Raw genomic sequence first — 17,300 nt, forward strand, 5'->3', positions numbered from 1 at the left:
TAAACAAATAGAATGAGCAATGAGTAAGTAAACTAAAACTAAATATAAATAAACAAGCATGAGATAATAAATTAGTAAATAAAAGTATGATATATGGTAATAAATAAAAACGATCAAATACATGATAAATCAGTAAATAAATGAATAAAGTATTTATAAATAAACAAATCATAAATGAATATAACAGCAACTCAAAAAGATGTAAACGATAAATAAAAACGTTATTATAAAAGTACACAAAACTAAAAAAGGTAAATGATAAAGACAAAAAGTAAATTATAATAAATAACAATAAATAAGTAAATAAATACCAAGTAATTATAAATAAAAATAAATAAACCATAAAATAAGGAATAAATACAACAACTACATAAAATAAAAATAAAGTAAAATAAAGACAAAGTAAATTTTTATGTAATGGAACATGAAAATAAATAAATAAATAAATAAATAAATAAATACTAAGCAAAATAGAACCACCAAAGAAACAAATATATAACAAATAAACATTGTTTTTAATAAATATTAATAATAATAAATAGAAGCAAAAATAAACAATATTAGACTTAATTTAAATAACAATAACAAATATTTTACTATTAAAACATTAATTAATTATATTAATATTATTTATTAACTATTAATCAATAGTTTTCTGTAATAAGATTAAAGATGAAGATAAAGAAAAACCATTTATACAATAAATAATAAAAATAAAAATAATCAATAATCAATAAGTACATGACAAATTAGTACATTTAAAGTAATCAATAAAATGAATAAGGTAAATAATAAGTTATTTATTAGTTAGCAAACAAACAAATAAATAAAGACTAGTAAATCAAAGTAAATAAAAATAAATAAATACAAAAACAAAATAATAATATTTGTTATTATGTTAAATATTTCTCTCTCAAAGCGAACAAAATCAAACACTTGACCAAAATGTACTTTTTTTGCCTGGGACTGAACTCGCGGAAACGTTCAGCCAAAATCATGCGATTCATCGAAAAAACACAGAAGTGAAAGATCTCTCTCTCTCTATTGCTATTTCTCTCTCTCTCTCTCTCTCTCTCTCTCTCTCTCTCTCTCTCTCTCTCTCTCTCTCTCTCTCTCTCTCATAAATGGAGCAAACAGCTGTTTTGATTTGAACAATCACTAAATAAACAATGCAGTGTGTTTGACTCGAATGCAGTCAGAGCTGAAGACGACGTCTTGACAAACGGCGAGTGATTGGTGGAGGGCTATGAGGAAACTCGACGCGGCCGCTGAGGCCAACAAGACTATTTCTCAGTATGAATGTCGCAACACGCTGAAGACTCTCTTCTGCCGGAGCTGGGAGAGGAAATAACGCGGGGTTAGGGGAGAAGAGCCAAATCTGCCGACCTGTCTGGACTAGTTCTTATTCTTCTTATTGTTATTTGGGAGTCAGCTTTCCGCACATTTCCACGACAAAGCTCTGCTTCTGTATCGAAACTAGAACTTCGGCAACAATAAATCCCATTTAGGTGAACTGGCTGCTTGCCATTTAGCAAATTAGTGGCATCAAAATACTGCGGCTTTGAGCACAAGCAGGGACTGAACCTTTGAGTCACTCTGAAAACTCAAACACTAAAACAACAAACTTTCCCGAACTGGTGTGATATGTGGTCTGAGAAACACTATTTCAGAGGAGTAAATAATCATTTCACATTTCAATATTAATAGAATCATTTAATTTATAATTGATCATTTATATCATATTACAAATAATATATTTACATTAATATTATTTTTCAAAGGATGAAATGAGGAATATTTAAAAATATTATTAGAAACCAATTAATTTGCTATTGATGTGTTATAAATAATTATTAAAATATTTTTTTTGTAAAAGGAAAATAATTACATATATAATTACAATACAACCATTTAAACTTCAATTCATTTAGAAAAATAAATAAATATATATATTCATAAATAATGGAATTTAATATATTATGCGTATGTGCATATATTAATATAGAAATAATAATATAAATAAACTTCTAACTGTTATCATAAATATATTTCTAAAACGTTATATTTTTTTGCACAATTACAGAAATATTTAGATATTATAGATCACTACAAATTCTACATAATATATTTATATTAATATTGTTTTTCCAAGGAGATCATTACATAAACAGCTAAATACTAATATATAAATATTCATACAATGTAATTAATTTATAATTCATAATGTATATCATTCAAATATATTTATATTAATATATAATTCTATAAGTAATGAATCATTAACACAAATAATATGATATAAATACATATTTTTTTCCAAAATGAAATTACATATTTAAATATATAAACATTAATATAATTAAATTAATTTATTAGTATATATTATTAGTAACATATGCTAATTTTATTTTTTAGATTAATCACATAATTTAAATATGAATAGAAACATAATAATTAAATTTATAATTGATAAATAATTTCAGAATATAAATAGATTTATATTAAAATGATTTTTTCTGAAGAAATGATTAGATAAATATTTAAATATTAATACAAACATTGATATAATGCATTTCTTTAATAATTGATAATACAACGATCAATTTTAGCATATTGTAATATATTAATATTCTCGAAAGAACAAATAATTACATAGATTTAAATATTTATAAGATTTATTGAATACATATACACTCAATATACTATGAAAATTAACCATTTTAAAATATTCATAATTTATATTAGATATTTAAAAAATATCATAAAATCATAAAATAATATCATATAATATAATAGTATGCTATACACACAAATTACAGACGACAGTTTTTGAAATTATTTCTAAAATTATTTATATTACATACAAATGCACATACAAATATTTATATAAGTATTTAAATAATTTATACTTTATTTAAAATAAATTAATATTATATACATTTATAAATTTATTTAAAAAATGTATTTACCTGTATTTTTTAGAAATTATATAATTTATTATAGAAATAATATTATAATGATTATTATATTTAAATTAAATAATTTACTTATATTCAATTTTATTTATATTAACTTATATTTAATTATATTTGACTTATTTTCAACATTTTGATTTAATAATATAATAATTACTGTATATAATACACTGATGTACAAAATAATGTACCAATGCATATACTTATGTACTTTGATGTACATGTGTACATACATACATATTATATATATAGCGCGAGAGCGAGAGCGAGAGAGAGAGCGAGAGAGAGAGCGAGAGAGAGAGAGAGAGAGATCACAAAACAACAATGTATAGCTACAAACAACCAAATTAAACAAAATATAAGACTGTTCCCTTATATATATATATAAACAACACACACAGGTGCCTGAACTGCACGTTCACCCATCTGGTTTGACGGCCGCTGAAATCCAAGCCCTCCGTACAATGCATCTGGAATCAACAAAGGCCCCATTCTCCAAGCCATTTCATAAAAAGGCCAGTAGAATCCGATTACTCACAAATAACACTATGGGATGTTCACATGACTGTTAAATATAGCTGCTTCTCCTTTTATTCACGGCCTCGGAGCCATCGAGCGCAAACATCAGGCCATCTCAAGTGAGCTGCGTGACTTCATTCATTTTCCGAGTCCCCAGCACCAACACAAAAGGAAGACTTCGGGACGGGTTTTGTTCGGCATTAAGATATCGGGTTAGCCGGTGACAGCGCGTACGAGCGCTAATTGAGATCCTCATCACAATAGCATGTCAACAAATGACCTTCAAGCAGCAACAATTCATTACCTCATGACAGCAGTGGACACTATCTGGAAAAAGTGTGGAAAATTTCGCTAACTAGAAGTACTAGGAAAAAAGAAACAGTGATGGCATAGCATTAGCGCTAATTGCCTTTGGGGAATGAAAAGGCACATGCCGTCCTCACAAGAAAAACAGTTCAGAAATCAATCTAATAATAAGCTCTGAGCTCTCCAAGTTTGAGACTTTCAGGGTTTGGCTAGAGTTTGAAGGTCTGCGATTGCATTCAGGCCTTTCCAGGCTGCTGGAAACTGGAGGTTATTAGGTCTCCAACGCGCCTGTAATGACAGAATGGACTCTCGGGCCATTTTATTGTAGACTTTTCCACATGTCGGCATCCCACGTGTCTCATTACAGCAGTCCCACCAAAAATAGCTCAGACCGTCTCAGGAGCCAAAGTCCACCACACAAGCCGAGAGATAAACAATGGCCACGAAATTGCCATTACAGCTTCCTGAGGAACAATACACTGACTCTCAACACCCAGCGAGCCGGCCGGCCAATGGAGAGCGAAGTCTCTGCAGCTACCACTTCCTGTTGCAAAAAAAAAAAAAAAAAAAAAACTGCTTCCTGTTGAAGTGATCAGCCAGAGGGAAGTTCCTGTCTGCGGGCTGCAGAAGCATTACTTCAGAGGACGCATAAATGTAAGCATGGCATGTGATCGAAAGCCACATTGCTGCTGAAAACAGAAAGCAAAGATATTTGCCGAGCCAGCTGAGAAATAGCAAGAGCTCAAGGCCATTTGCAGAGTCTTTGGCTATTTGATACTCAATGACGCAATGCACGAAAGCCATTGGATCTGGATGAAAACTGAATTTTTGGCTTAATGGATTACCAAAAGTGCTCTCCTGTAGGGCACTTTTAAGAACATACCACATTATTAGGTCAAACGGCACGGCCTACTCTCCGTAGATGTTTTTTCTGCATGCGATGACGTGAAGGTCAAATATGCATTCGAACGGTTGCAGGAGGGGATTACGAAAGAGAGTAGTTCCGGAAAAAAGGCGCCCGAAACCGGTCTGACGTGTTGATCAACGGCAACAGGTGCCAAACATCTCTGTTTACAAGTTGAAACGGAGACAATAACGTGCAGCTTTAAAAAGAAAGGACTGTACAATTACAGTTTACATTGAGTCACAGTCCATGAATTTGCTTTTAATAGAGTTTAAAGCTAAACCTAGACAAAACTATTTGCTGCTGGGTGAGGTGCCTCAGTAGGTGATGATTGAAACCAGTTAACTAATCCACAGCTTGAACTTTGGTAGAAGAAACTTGGACTAGAGTTGCAAAGTGCCAGAAGTTGTCTGGTACATTTTGGAAACTTTCCAGGACCTTTTTTTTTTTTTTTTTTTTTAATTTCCAAAGTTTCCCACCCCTTTGGAACCCTAACTGGGACTGACAAGCTAATAATGGTACCTTGAGTTCCATAAGGTTGGAAATGGGACCATAAGGTTGGTCCAAAAGGTTGGAAACCTAGACAAAACTATTTGCTAATGGGTGAGGTGCCTTGGTAAGTGATGATTAAAATTAGTTAACTAATCCACAGTTGGAACTTTGGTAGAAGAAACTTGGGCTAAGGTTGCAAAGTACCAGAAGTTGTCTGGTAAATATTGGAAACTTTCTAGGACTTTTTTTTGGAAAGTTTCCAAAGTTTTCCACTCCTTCGGAAACTTAACTGGGACTAACATGCTGATAGTGGTACCTTAAGGCCCATATGGTTAGAAATTAGGTTGGTTCATAAGGTTAGAAACCTAGACAAAACTATCTGCTACTGGGTGAGGTGCCTCGGTAGGTGACATTTAAAACCAGTTAACTATTCCACAGGCTCAACTTTGGTAGAGGAAACTGGGACTTGGGTTGCAAAATGGCAGAAGCTTTCTGGTAAGTTTTGGAAACTTTCTAGGACTTTTTGGAAAGTTTCCAAATGTTCTCCACTCCTTTGGAACCTTAACTGGGACTAACATGCTAATGGTAGTACCTTGAGGTCCATAAGGTTGGTCCATAAGGTTGGAAACTTAGAAAAAACAATCTGCTACTGGGTGAGGTGCCTCGGTAGGTGACAATTAAAACCAGTTAACTAACCCACAGTTGGAATTGGGACTAGGGTTTCAAAGTGCCAGAGGTTTTCTGGTAAATTTTGGAAACTCCACCCCATTGCAACCCTAACTGGGACTTAAATGCCAATGGTGGCACCATGTGGCCCATAAGGTTAGAAATGGGACATCAGTTGATGTATCTGTTGAATAATCAATTCGTTTCTAGCTAAACCTAGACAAAACTACTTGCTACTGGGTAAGGTGCCTCAGTAGATGACAATTAAAACTAGTTAATTTATCCACAGTAGGAACTTTGATAAAAAAAAAAAAAACTATGACTAGGGTTGCAAAGTGCCAGTTTTCTGGTAAATTAAGTAAATGTTCCAGGGTTTCTGAGAAACTTTTGGAAAGTTTACAAAAGTTTTCCACCCCATTATAACCCTAAATGGGACTAACATGCCAATGGTGGCAACTTGCGGGCCATGAGGTTAAAAATGTGACATCATTGATGTGTCTGTGAAACAGTCAATTCGTTTCTAGCGAAACTTAGACAAAACTATTTGCTACTGGGTGAGGTGCCTTGGTAGGTGACAATTAAAACCAGTTAACTAATCCACAGTTGGGATTTTGGTAGAAGAAACTGGGACTGTGGTTGCAAAGTTTTTTGGTAAATTTGGAAACTTTCCAGGAGTTTTAAGAAGGTTAGAAATGGGACATCAGTTGATGTATCCATTAAATAGTCAAGCAGTCAAAATAACCACAAGAATCACGTGGAAAGCTGGACGAGGAGGAACTTGGCACTGATTCACATATGGAAACATTTCTCTTAATACAATGCAGAGAACAATGAAAGGAATATTGTGTCCGTTTTTTTTAACAAATCAGCACCAATTGAAAGTCTTGGAAGATGGATGAGACAAATGAACTTCATGAGACCATAAAAGGAAGAGAAACCTCAAGGAGATCTGACTGCCATCATTGAAAACGTCTGGATGGAGCCTCAATGTTCAATTGACCAGTTTCACAGGCTGCTTCTCACCACAAGTACAGAGACGTGGGGAATATTTTGTAACGAAGCCTGTCTGCCAAGGGACAATGACTGCGCTGACTGTGGAGAAATGACTTCTAGTTTTCAGAAACCACAAACACTGGGGCAGGCGTCAACACAAAACCTGCCTTCTTTCATCTCTTTTGGGACTTGCTACACAAGCTAACTTTATTCTGATAAAGGGGGCTGAGATAAGAAATTTTTAATGACATCATGCGTACAGGAAACTTCTGAAAGTACTAAGAAGAGATATGAATCTCGGAAGCCGAGTGGGTTGGTTTTGTCTGACTGATAACTACAAAAACAGCACTTGTGTGCAACCATAAAATCTTGAGAAGAATGACTTTACAAGAATCTTCAGATGCTAACTCTCAAGCTTTGAATATCTCACAACATCCACCATAACCGTTCTCCAAATGCGCTCTTGAGTCTCAAGTTTCCCCAGAGCAAGAGGAAGAGTTGGGGAAGGGTTTCTGCTGATATTTTGCAAAATAACAGAATGTGCTTGAACAGGTTTATGGGACCAAGCTATAATTTTCAAGCAAGAGACATAAAACAACAAGAACTGCATGAGACATGGCCCCCTGAGAAAGGCCTCCAGATGTAGGTTAGCCGGTACTGCAACATGAGATATGCAAGTACAACAAGTTGCGACCCTGTGTTTCAAGCACGGGCTTGTGGGAAAGCACTCTGTAAATAACTGATCTAAAGAGCTACAGTTTACAGTGAAGACTGAGAGATCTGCTGGTAGGCTGTCATTATGGATGTTACAAGCATTGCTCAAAGTAGAGTGCTTTTCCAGACCCTACAATTCCAACCAAAGAGCAATTTTGTACAAGCAAGCCTCTACGGATGTGAAGAAACTAAAGCATAATGCTCAAATAAAGATATTACACAAACACCAAAGACTGCTAATCATATGTTGGCTTCTTACATAACATTACCATTTTTGAGGGCTGACAAGTTCTAAGGTTGACACCTGCAGCCCGCAAACCTATCAACGGACTTCCTTTATCTTAACCATCTCAGTAAAACATGTGAAAGGTTTCAAAACTCTAGAGACTTGATCTTAGAATTTGTACAGCATGAAATGACAGAGGATTTTGAGAAACTGTTTTCAACTATCCCACATCCCAGTAAGTCCTCTAAAAATTGACTGATCCTGAATTCAATAATTCTAGGCCTGCCTTGCGGATGTTCAAAGCAGACCCTTCAATTCCAACCAAAATGCTAATTAGTAGAAGTCTCCAAGGAATCAAAGTCATACACAACTAATGAATAGCCCTCAAAAAAAGATAAAACACTGTGTATGGCTCTTACATAGCTTTACAATTTTGGGGGGTTGACATGGTCAACTGCAAATCCAACAGGTAACTTCCTTTACCTTCACCCTTTCAATACACTAAGACAACGCTTTTCAAAGGTTTCTATACTCTAGAGACTCAAGAATCTGTCCAAGAGGAAGTTGGTTTGTTTAGAAAACAAACTGTCAATTATCCCATGTCCCAGTAAGTCCCTGAATGAATATACTATTCCTGAATTCCCCTGCGAATGATTCCAATCATGTAACCAAACCAAGTTAGCATCAAGGTGGTGATGATCTTACCTCCAGCACAGGTCCAGCACCCAAGATGGTTCGTTCCACCCCACTTGCATAACCCTTCTGGCTGAGAGCCGTCAAGCAGTGAATGAGGAAGTTAGTGCTTTGCGTTTTGCCCGATCCACTCTCTCCTGAGATAACGATACACTGGTTGACGTGCTTGCGCAACATGGCATAGTAGGCTACATCGGCAATGGCAAAAATATGAGGTTCCAGCTTGCCCAGCTGGTGGTTCTCGTACATTTTGACGTATTTGGGGTTGTAAATGGGTAAGAACTTAAAGGGATTGATGGCAATGAGGATGCTGCCAGCGTAGGTATAAATTTTCTTCTTCTGAAAACGAATGCGGAGGTTATTCAAGATGCTGTCCTCACTGAGGACAGGAAGGTTGCAGAGGTCCTCAAAGTCCTCCTGCTGGGGTGGGAGGAAACCCCGAGCAACCATTCGCTTGGACTCCTGCTCGTTCCCCACAGCTGGCAAGTGCACATAGCAGATGGAGCCATCGCGGTTGCGCTCCTGCAGGAGGAAGTAAAATCCCTCTTTCTGAGAATGTTGTTCCTGGGCTTTTCTAGGCCAGAGAAGGACCCTGTGCACCGGAAGGTCGGTCGATTCCAGCACCCATTCCTCCCCACCGCACTCCTTCACCTCAGCCAGGACATATAGCTTGCTGGCGTCCAGTCCAAGGGTGGCTGCCGCATCCTGTATGACGCTAGCAGCAGTGGCATCCTTGGTGACTCTGAGTGTACAGCACGACGCCGTCTCCAGAGAGAGTCGGGGGTATATCTGAAGTTCATAGGCCTTTCCATCTTGGCTAGTCGTCCCAACGCCATCTTTGACACTCATTCTGACTCAGGACGAGCCCCTTCAGCATTACGTACTGCCTTCACATCCACCATCTAGCACCTGGAAAAGAAAATGCAAAGAATTAGGACTGCAACTAACAACTAACATGAGTGATTAATCAATCATTTCTTTGATTAATCACTAAATTTGGCAAAATACAAATTTTATTTAGAGTTCATAAAACATGCATACTGGAATATTAACCCTTTGAGCGGTACGGTCCCACATATGGGAGTCTAATTTCTGTGCCCCTGGGAGTACGGTCCCACATATGGGATTTAGAACGTTCGGTGACGTCACGCAACTGTAAAATTCAAAATGTGCTTAGGCGCGCTGGCTGGCGCTGAGCCAGAGACGGACGAGCTCTGCGCTTGTCATATAATCACAACTATGCAGTGTTTTTAACCACACAGCGCTTATTTTAGGTTTCAGACATTTAAATACACATAAGTACTAGTAAAACAACACATTTATAGTTTGTAAAATACACACATATGTATATGGAAGCAGCAAACAACAGTCTATTCACATATAATTTGCAAATGTTTTTTTATTCATATCACATACACATAGTCTAAGTAACTAAAAAGTTCACTCTATTCCTCTTCTAGTTCACCAGGCACTTACTTTAATGTATTTCGGGAGAAATGGATGAATTTACGTGCTGTAAATCCGGTTGACAGGACTCTCTGAACCGCAGCGCGAACAAACATGGCGGCATATTTGTGAATCGGAATATCAGATAGTTCATAGCATGATAAGCAAGTGTGAGTATTCTGAATAAAAAGGGAAAAATTAAATAAAAGCGATCTATCTGTCATACAGTGTTATTGTGTCTGTGTTGTGTCACGTTACAAGCTTAATGCGTCGCCATGGAAACAATAAGGGCGAACGTTCTAATATAACGGTCGCTTAAAAACTCACTCTGAGGGGTCTGCTAGAATATTTTAAACTCACCACTGAAAGGGTTAAAGTAAAATAGGGTAGAGAGTGGCATAAAACTAGGTCTGTAACTATGAGTGACTGATCAAATTACTTAATTTTGAGTTTATAAAACATACAGATATGAATATTACCCTAGAATATGTTACAGACTAGCTAAGAATTAGACTAACTAACATGAGTGATTAATAGACTATTTCTTAGATTAAATCACTATTCTCCAAAATACTCACTTTATTTTAAAACATGCAGACAGGAATATTACAGTAAAATAAGGTAAAGACTGGCGAAGATTTAGGCCTGCAACCAACCTAAGTGATTAATCGATGATTTCTTCGATTAATCACTCCGTTTCTGAAAAAACACTCACATAACTCTGAGTTTATAAACAAAGACATTACAGTAAAATAAGGTACAGACTGGCAAATAATTAGGTCTGCATCTAACATGAGTGATTAATCGATTATTTATTATATTAATCACTTTACTATGAATCACTTCATATTGCAAAATACTCACTTCACTTTGAGTTTATTAAGCATACAAATAGGAATATTACCGTAAAATATGGTACAGACTAAGAAAGAATTACAGTACAAACAACATGAGTGACTGATTATTTCTTCGATTAATCACTATTCTGCAAAACACTCACTTTATATTAAAATATACAAATAGGAATATCACAGTAAAATAAGGTAAAGACTGGCGAAGATTTAGGCCTGCAACCAACCTGTGTGATTAATCGATGATTTCTTCGATTATTAACTCTGTTTTAAATACTCACTTTACTTTGAGTTTATAAAACATACCTATAGTAGTATCACAGTAAAATAAGGTAAAGACCAGCAAAGAATTAGGCTTGCAACTAACAAAAGTGATTCATCGATTATTTCCAGGGTTGAAACAGGGTTGAAAATTTCTGGAATGTTTCTGAAATTTACTGGATATGTTCTTCACTTTATTTGGCAAATTACTCATTTTACTTTGAGTTCATAAAATACACAGAGTGTTACAGTAAAATAAGGTACAGACTAGTAACGAGTTAGGCTTCAACTAATAGTGATTAATTGATTTCTTCAATTATTCACTACTCTGCAAAAACGTCGCTTTATTTTTAAACATGTTGTTACTTACAGTAAAATAATCATACAGACTGGCATAAAAACACCTCTAAACTACATTAAACACTAGCCTACACACATACAAAAATGTTCCCAGCCTTCTTTAAAAGAATTCAATACAAATCGCTCTATTATCTTGGATAACTCACCCTGTGGCCATTTTACGAATGCATTTGTGTTACTAACCCAGATGTTCAGTGCTGTAAAGTGACATTTGCTGACAAAGGTTGTCCTTGACAGCACATAGAGCCAATAATGACATTTGTCAACAACCATTTCCATTGATTTATTGATAAGTTATTACAGTCCTACATTCCATACTGGCCTACTTTGTTTCTAACTATTAACCTTTTACTTTTTGTTTTGAAGTCCCAGCCAGCATCATTTATTTCAATTAAACCACTCATTTGTAAACAACAACTTCAGGATTTAATTAAAAAGCCTAAGTAAGGTGTCATTATCGGTGCTCTTTAGATGAACCTATCACCCCTAAACCTTATTTCCCAGGCCTGCAACTCTTCATCTGACCATATTATGTGCGGCGTCTGACACAGACTAAACAGCTCCTTTATTTAATCTGCCTAAAGCGTGTCCCTGCAATAAACTCTGATCACGAGTGGAAATTGCATCTGTGTAGCTACATCTCACAGGAAACTGTGGTCAGTGTGTTGCCGTAAATCCACCGTGAATATACTGCACATTTCTATAAATATACAGTACAAAAAACCACAGCTGCTACATCATAGGTGTCAAATGTCAATATCGACATTGAGCATTCAATAAGAAAATAAAGCTTTGCAGTTAGCAAGGAAAGAGGAAACAACCAAACTCTGCAAACAAAGTTGCTCAACATACCAACACAGCGAATCTCATTTTGCACACGACACTTATAATTCTGGCCCTTGCTTATGATTTCTTAATGCTTTTGATGTATAAATCATAACACGAAGGTAGATAATCCAATACTCCAAACAATCCCTTTAATGACTGTTTTCCATCATTAAAATGATTTCATCACAAAAAAAGAATCTATTAACATCAATAAGATAATTAAAACCAACTTTCTTAATGCAGAAGCAAATTTAAAGAACCAGCTACCAATCCAAGCCTATCCAACGTTGTTCATTTCATTTACAGATTAGCGAATTTTGGGTTGGCAGAGTTATTTCTACACAGCGGAACAAACGATGCAGAACACTGCACGCTTGTTCGAACTGTAAATATGAGGATGCAAGTTATTTCCTGAGAAGACGAGAGCCAAGTGTCTTAAACAGCTGCCATCTTAAATTGAGTCAAATTGAGTTACTCTGGAAAGTCCTTGTGAATAAATGGACGCATTTTTTGATGGTTTGACATAATGGGACATCGACTGAGAGTTACATTTTTGTCCAAGATCAAAACCAAACAGGGGTCAACAAAATGGCATTGCTTTTGTAAACCCTGGTGAAAAAAACAGCTAAAACCAGCCTAGGCTGGTTGGCTGGTTTTAGCTGGTCAACCAGCCTGGTTTTAGCTGGTCATAGCTGGGAGGCAGGCTGGTTTTAGAGGGGTTTTGGCCATTTTTCCAGCCTGGCCAGGCTGGGAGACCAGCTAAAACCAGCCATTTCCAGCTTAAAGGAGAACTCCGGTGTGATATTGACCTAAAGTGTATTGAATCATGATACCGAGTGTGAACGTACCTTGCATATCTCATCTCGTCTTGTCCACTGCTGTCCGAAATCTGGGGTCAGTTAGCCGATGCTCACAACAGCTTGTCAATGAGATCAATGGGGCATCGAAGCAGTCATGTAAATAAATCACTGTTTTACGCCATTTACGAGGCACAAAGTAGCGCCACACTTCATCGGTAGACTTCCAAGGGCCCCGACATCTAAAAGGCGACATTGAAAACTCATAAAAAGCACCGGTAGTTTATTTACGAGAAGATTTATACAGACAGTAACGGCAAGAAGTTTAGCGGCCGTCGCCATCTTGAATGTAGTCACGTTAAGTCGAGTGACGAGCAGGAAGGAACGTATCAGGTTTTCAACCTATCAGGTTGTAGTTTCCTTCGTGCTCGACATTCGACTTAACGTGACTACATTCAAGATGGCGGCGATCGCTAAACTCCTTGAAGTTACTGTCTGTATAAATCTTCTCGTAAATAAACTACCGGTGCTTTTTATGAGTTTTCAATGTCGCGTTTTGAATGTCGGGGCCCTTGGAAGTCTACCGATGAAGTGTGGCGCTACTTTGTGCCTCGTAAATGGCGTAAAACAGTGATTTATTTACATGACTGCTTCGATGCCCCATTGATCTCATTGACAAGCTGTTGTGAGCATCGGATAACTGACCCCAGATTTCGGACAGCAGTGGACAAGACGAGATGAGATATGCAAGGTACGTTTACACTCGGTATCATGATTCAATACACTTTAGGTCAATATCACACCGGAGTTCTCCTTTAAACCAGCTAAGACCAGCCAACCAGCCTAGGCTGGTTTTAGCTGTTTTTTTCAGCAGGGAATTAAAATCAGTTGCAACATACATTTTATAAAATAAATAAATAAACAAATAATAAAATACTGGCTGAATTTGCCGGTAAACGATGGCTAAATGAAAACCTAAATGTCTGTAAAATAACCAGTGGAAGCGTTTAAACTTTTCCAGCCTGGTTTCTCAGATGGGCGAAAGTAGGCCATCCTCCGAACTTGGCTGTTGACCATAACCAGAATCAATAAAACTCCAAGGCATGCATAAAGTCAGCGACCACAAAAACAGCATCATCATTATGGCTCATTTTGAGCTGGCCTGAAATAGCCCAGGCAGGTTAACTCTTCTCAATGCAGAACAGACTTGAGGGAGGAAAAAACATGAAACGCCATTAGGAGAAAGAGGAGATTTAGCTCTGACAGACACCTCATATTTCAGAGTAAGTCCAACATTCCAGAGATAGACGTAAAGGAGCAACCAGTTTGGCAACTTTGTTGTAGCGTTTGAAGAATTGCAACTAAAAAAACAGTAATGAGCTGCTTTGCTGGTCTATTACACAGGAAGCATTGTAACTGAAACAGTTTTGTTGCTAATGTGGAGTGTTCGAAAAACGGTCTATGTGTCACACAGATAGCGCTATAGTTCTTATTCCAACAGATTCTGGCACAACACACTGAATAAATCAAATATTTACATCACATCCAAACCTTACGTAAACTAGTCGACTTTTATGATTTTATGATAATCAGTTATTATAATATATACTTTTCTGCAGCGAACACCTTTGACTGACATTTTAGCTAGAATATTCAACACTACAAAAGAACACATTCTTAATAAGTATTCCATCTTTGTCTTGTTTTTCAGTTAAAATATCCAAGAATGTTTAAAAATATGATATTAGGAATAGCTTATATAGATTTTACAGTGTATTGTTCAAATCATGACATTGGCATGTTGGTAAGCTAACAGCACCACACTTAACCATGCACACAACAGTTTGTTTCATTGATTTGCAAAATTTTGAACAACATAATGTGTGTGCTCATTTAACTAAATTGTGCACACAACAATTAGTTTGGTCGTTTTACTAATTCATGCACTCAACATTTGTTCGGTCATTTTACGGTTTACTAAATCGTGCACAACAATTTGTTCATTTGTTTAACTAAATTATGCACACAACATAATGTGTTCGGTCGTTTTACTAAATCGCACACACAACATAATTCATTTGGTCATTTAACAAAATTCATACAACAAAATTTGTTCACTCGTTTTACTAAATTGTGCACACAACATAATTTGTTTGGTCATTTTATTAAATCGTGCACACAACAATTTGTTTGCTTGTTTTACTAAACCATGCACACAACATAATTCACTTGGTCATTTAACGAAATAATGCACACAACAAAATTTGTCTGCTCGTATTACTAAATCGTGCACAATTTGTTTGCTCATTTTACTAAATTATGCGCACAACAATTTCTTCGCTCGTTTTACTGAATCAAGCACATAACAATTTGTTCGCTCATTTTACCAAATCGTGCACAACATAATTTGTTTGCTCGTTTTACTAAATTGTGCAAAACATAATTTGTTCGGCCATTTTACTAAATTGTGCACACAACAATTTATTCGGTTGTTTAACTAAATTGTGCACACAAAATAATTTGTTCAGTTGTTTAACTAATTTGTGCACACAACATAGTTTGTTTGCGCGTTTTATTACTAAATCATTCACACAATTTATTTGCTCATTTTATGAATAAATCGTGCCCACAACACAATTTGTTTGCTCATTTTACTAAATTATGCACACAATTCATTTGCTTGCTTTACTAAATCGTGCACACAACATAATTTGTTCAGTCATTTTACTAAATTGTGCACAACATAATTTGGCCGTTTTACTGAATCGTGCACACAACATAGTTTGTTTGCTCGTTTTATTACTAAATCATACACACAATTTATTCACTAATTTTATGACTAAATCATGCACATAACACAATTTGTCTCCTCGTTTTATTAAATTGTGCATGCAACAATTTATTGTGTCATTTACTAAATTGTGCACACAATTCGTTCGCTTGCTTTACTAAATCGTGCACACAACATAATTTGTTCAGTTGTTTTACTGCATCGTGCAAAACATCATTTCTTTGCTCATTTTACTAAATTGTGCACACAACATAATTTCTTTGCTCATTTTACTACCAAATTGTGCACACAACATAATTTCTTTGCTCATTTTACTACCAAATTGTGCACACAATTCGTTCACTCATTTTACTAAATTGTGCACACAACAGAATTCGTTTGCTTGTTTTATTAAATTGTGCACACAATTCATTTAACTAAATCATGCACACAACTCTTTCGCTCATTTTACTAAATTGTGCACACAACAGAATTCGTTTGCTTGTTTTATTAAACTGTGCACACAATTCATTTAACTAAATCATGCACACAACTCTTTCGCTCATTTTACTAAATTGTGCACATAATTTGTTCGCACGTTTTACTAAACTGTGCACACAACAGTTTTTTGCTTGTTTTCTTACAAAATCATGCACACAGCAATTCATTCGCTCATTTTATGACTAAATCGTGCACACAACATAATTCATTCGGTCGTTTAACTAAATAATGCACAAAATTTGCTTGCTCGTTTTACCAAATCATGTGCATGTTACTAAATCGTGGCCACATTTTAGCTGAATCAAACCAGTGAAATTGAGCAGACAATTTATCATGTGCACACAATTTACTTAAAGCGAGGGAGCAAATTAGTAAATTGTGTGCACAATTTAGTAAAACGAGGGAACAAATGATGTTGTGAATACAATTATTATTTTCTCACATACTTTTACTAAACTGGCAGACTTTTTTCACTTTTAAATAAGTGAAAAAAAGTGAAAAGATCTGTACACAAAATACACATATACAAGATGCGAACTGAGAAAAACTAGTCTTACTTACTGTCTTGTAAAAAAGGCAATCAAGAGTTCAGTGAAACATGCTTGTTGAAATGTATTCAAACTAGGTTTTGTAAAAAAATCCAAGACGTTGTTCCCATTTCCATGAAGACATTTTTAGCGAAGCGACTTGAATTCACTGACATGGACGAGAACAAGCCAGACAAAGTCACCAGTGAACCATACAACATCACAACCAAAACCGTTACTTCATTTCAAAAGATCACCAGGATCGTCTCTGGCAAACGGTTTTCTCAGAGGAAGCTCAACTAAGCTGGCACCGAAACAAACGTTTTGGCCTCCTTTGTGATTTTAGATTCGCCTCAAGAGCCAGATCCTCATGTTTTCTCTGACGAGGCCTCCTTCAACACTTCCCTCAGAGAGAGATACACGCGAGCTGGCCGAGCTCCCGGGGGAGAGAGGAAAAGAAAAAAAAGAAAA

General features: G+C 35.9%; 1 protein-coding gene across 1 annotated transcript in view; it reads right to left on the reverse strand.

Annotated features, from left to right (window-relative positions):
* LOC141338923 (myosin IXB) overlaps window positions 1–17,300 on the reverse strand; it is a 40,537-nt gene that overhangs the window by 15,521 nt on the left and 7,716 nt on the right. The window contains exon 2 of the mRNA XM_073844537.1: window positions 8,501–9,397. Coding sequence (XP_073700638.1) covers window positions 8,501–9,337 — 837 coding nt within the window. The 5' untranslated portion in view covers window positions 9,338–9,397. The remainder of the gene's footprint in view (window positions 1–8,500; window positions 9,398–17,300) is intronic.

The sequence above is a fragment of the Garra rufa genome, chromosome 7 (assembly GCF_049309525.1).
Source record: "Garra rufa chromosome 7, GarRuf1.0, whole genome shotgun sequence".
NCBI classification, from domain to species: Eukaryota; Metazoa; Chordata; class Actinopteri; order Cypriniformes; family Cyprinidae; genus Garra; species Garra rufa.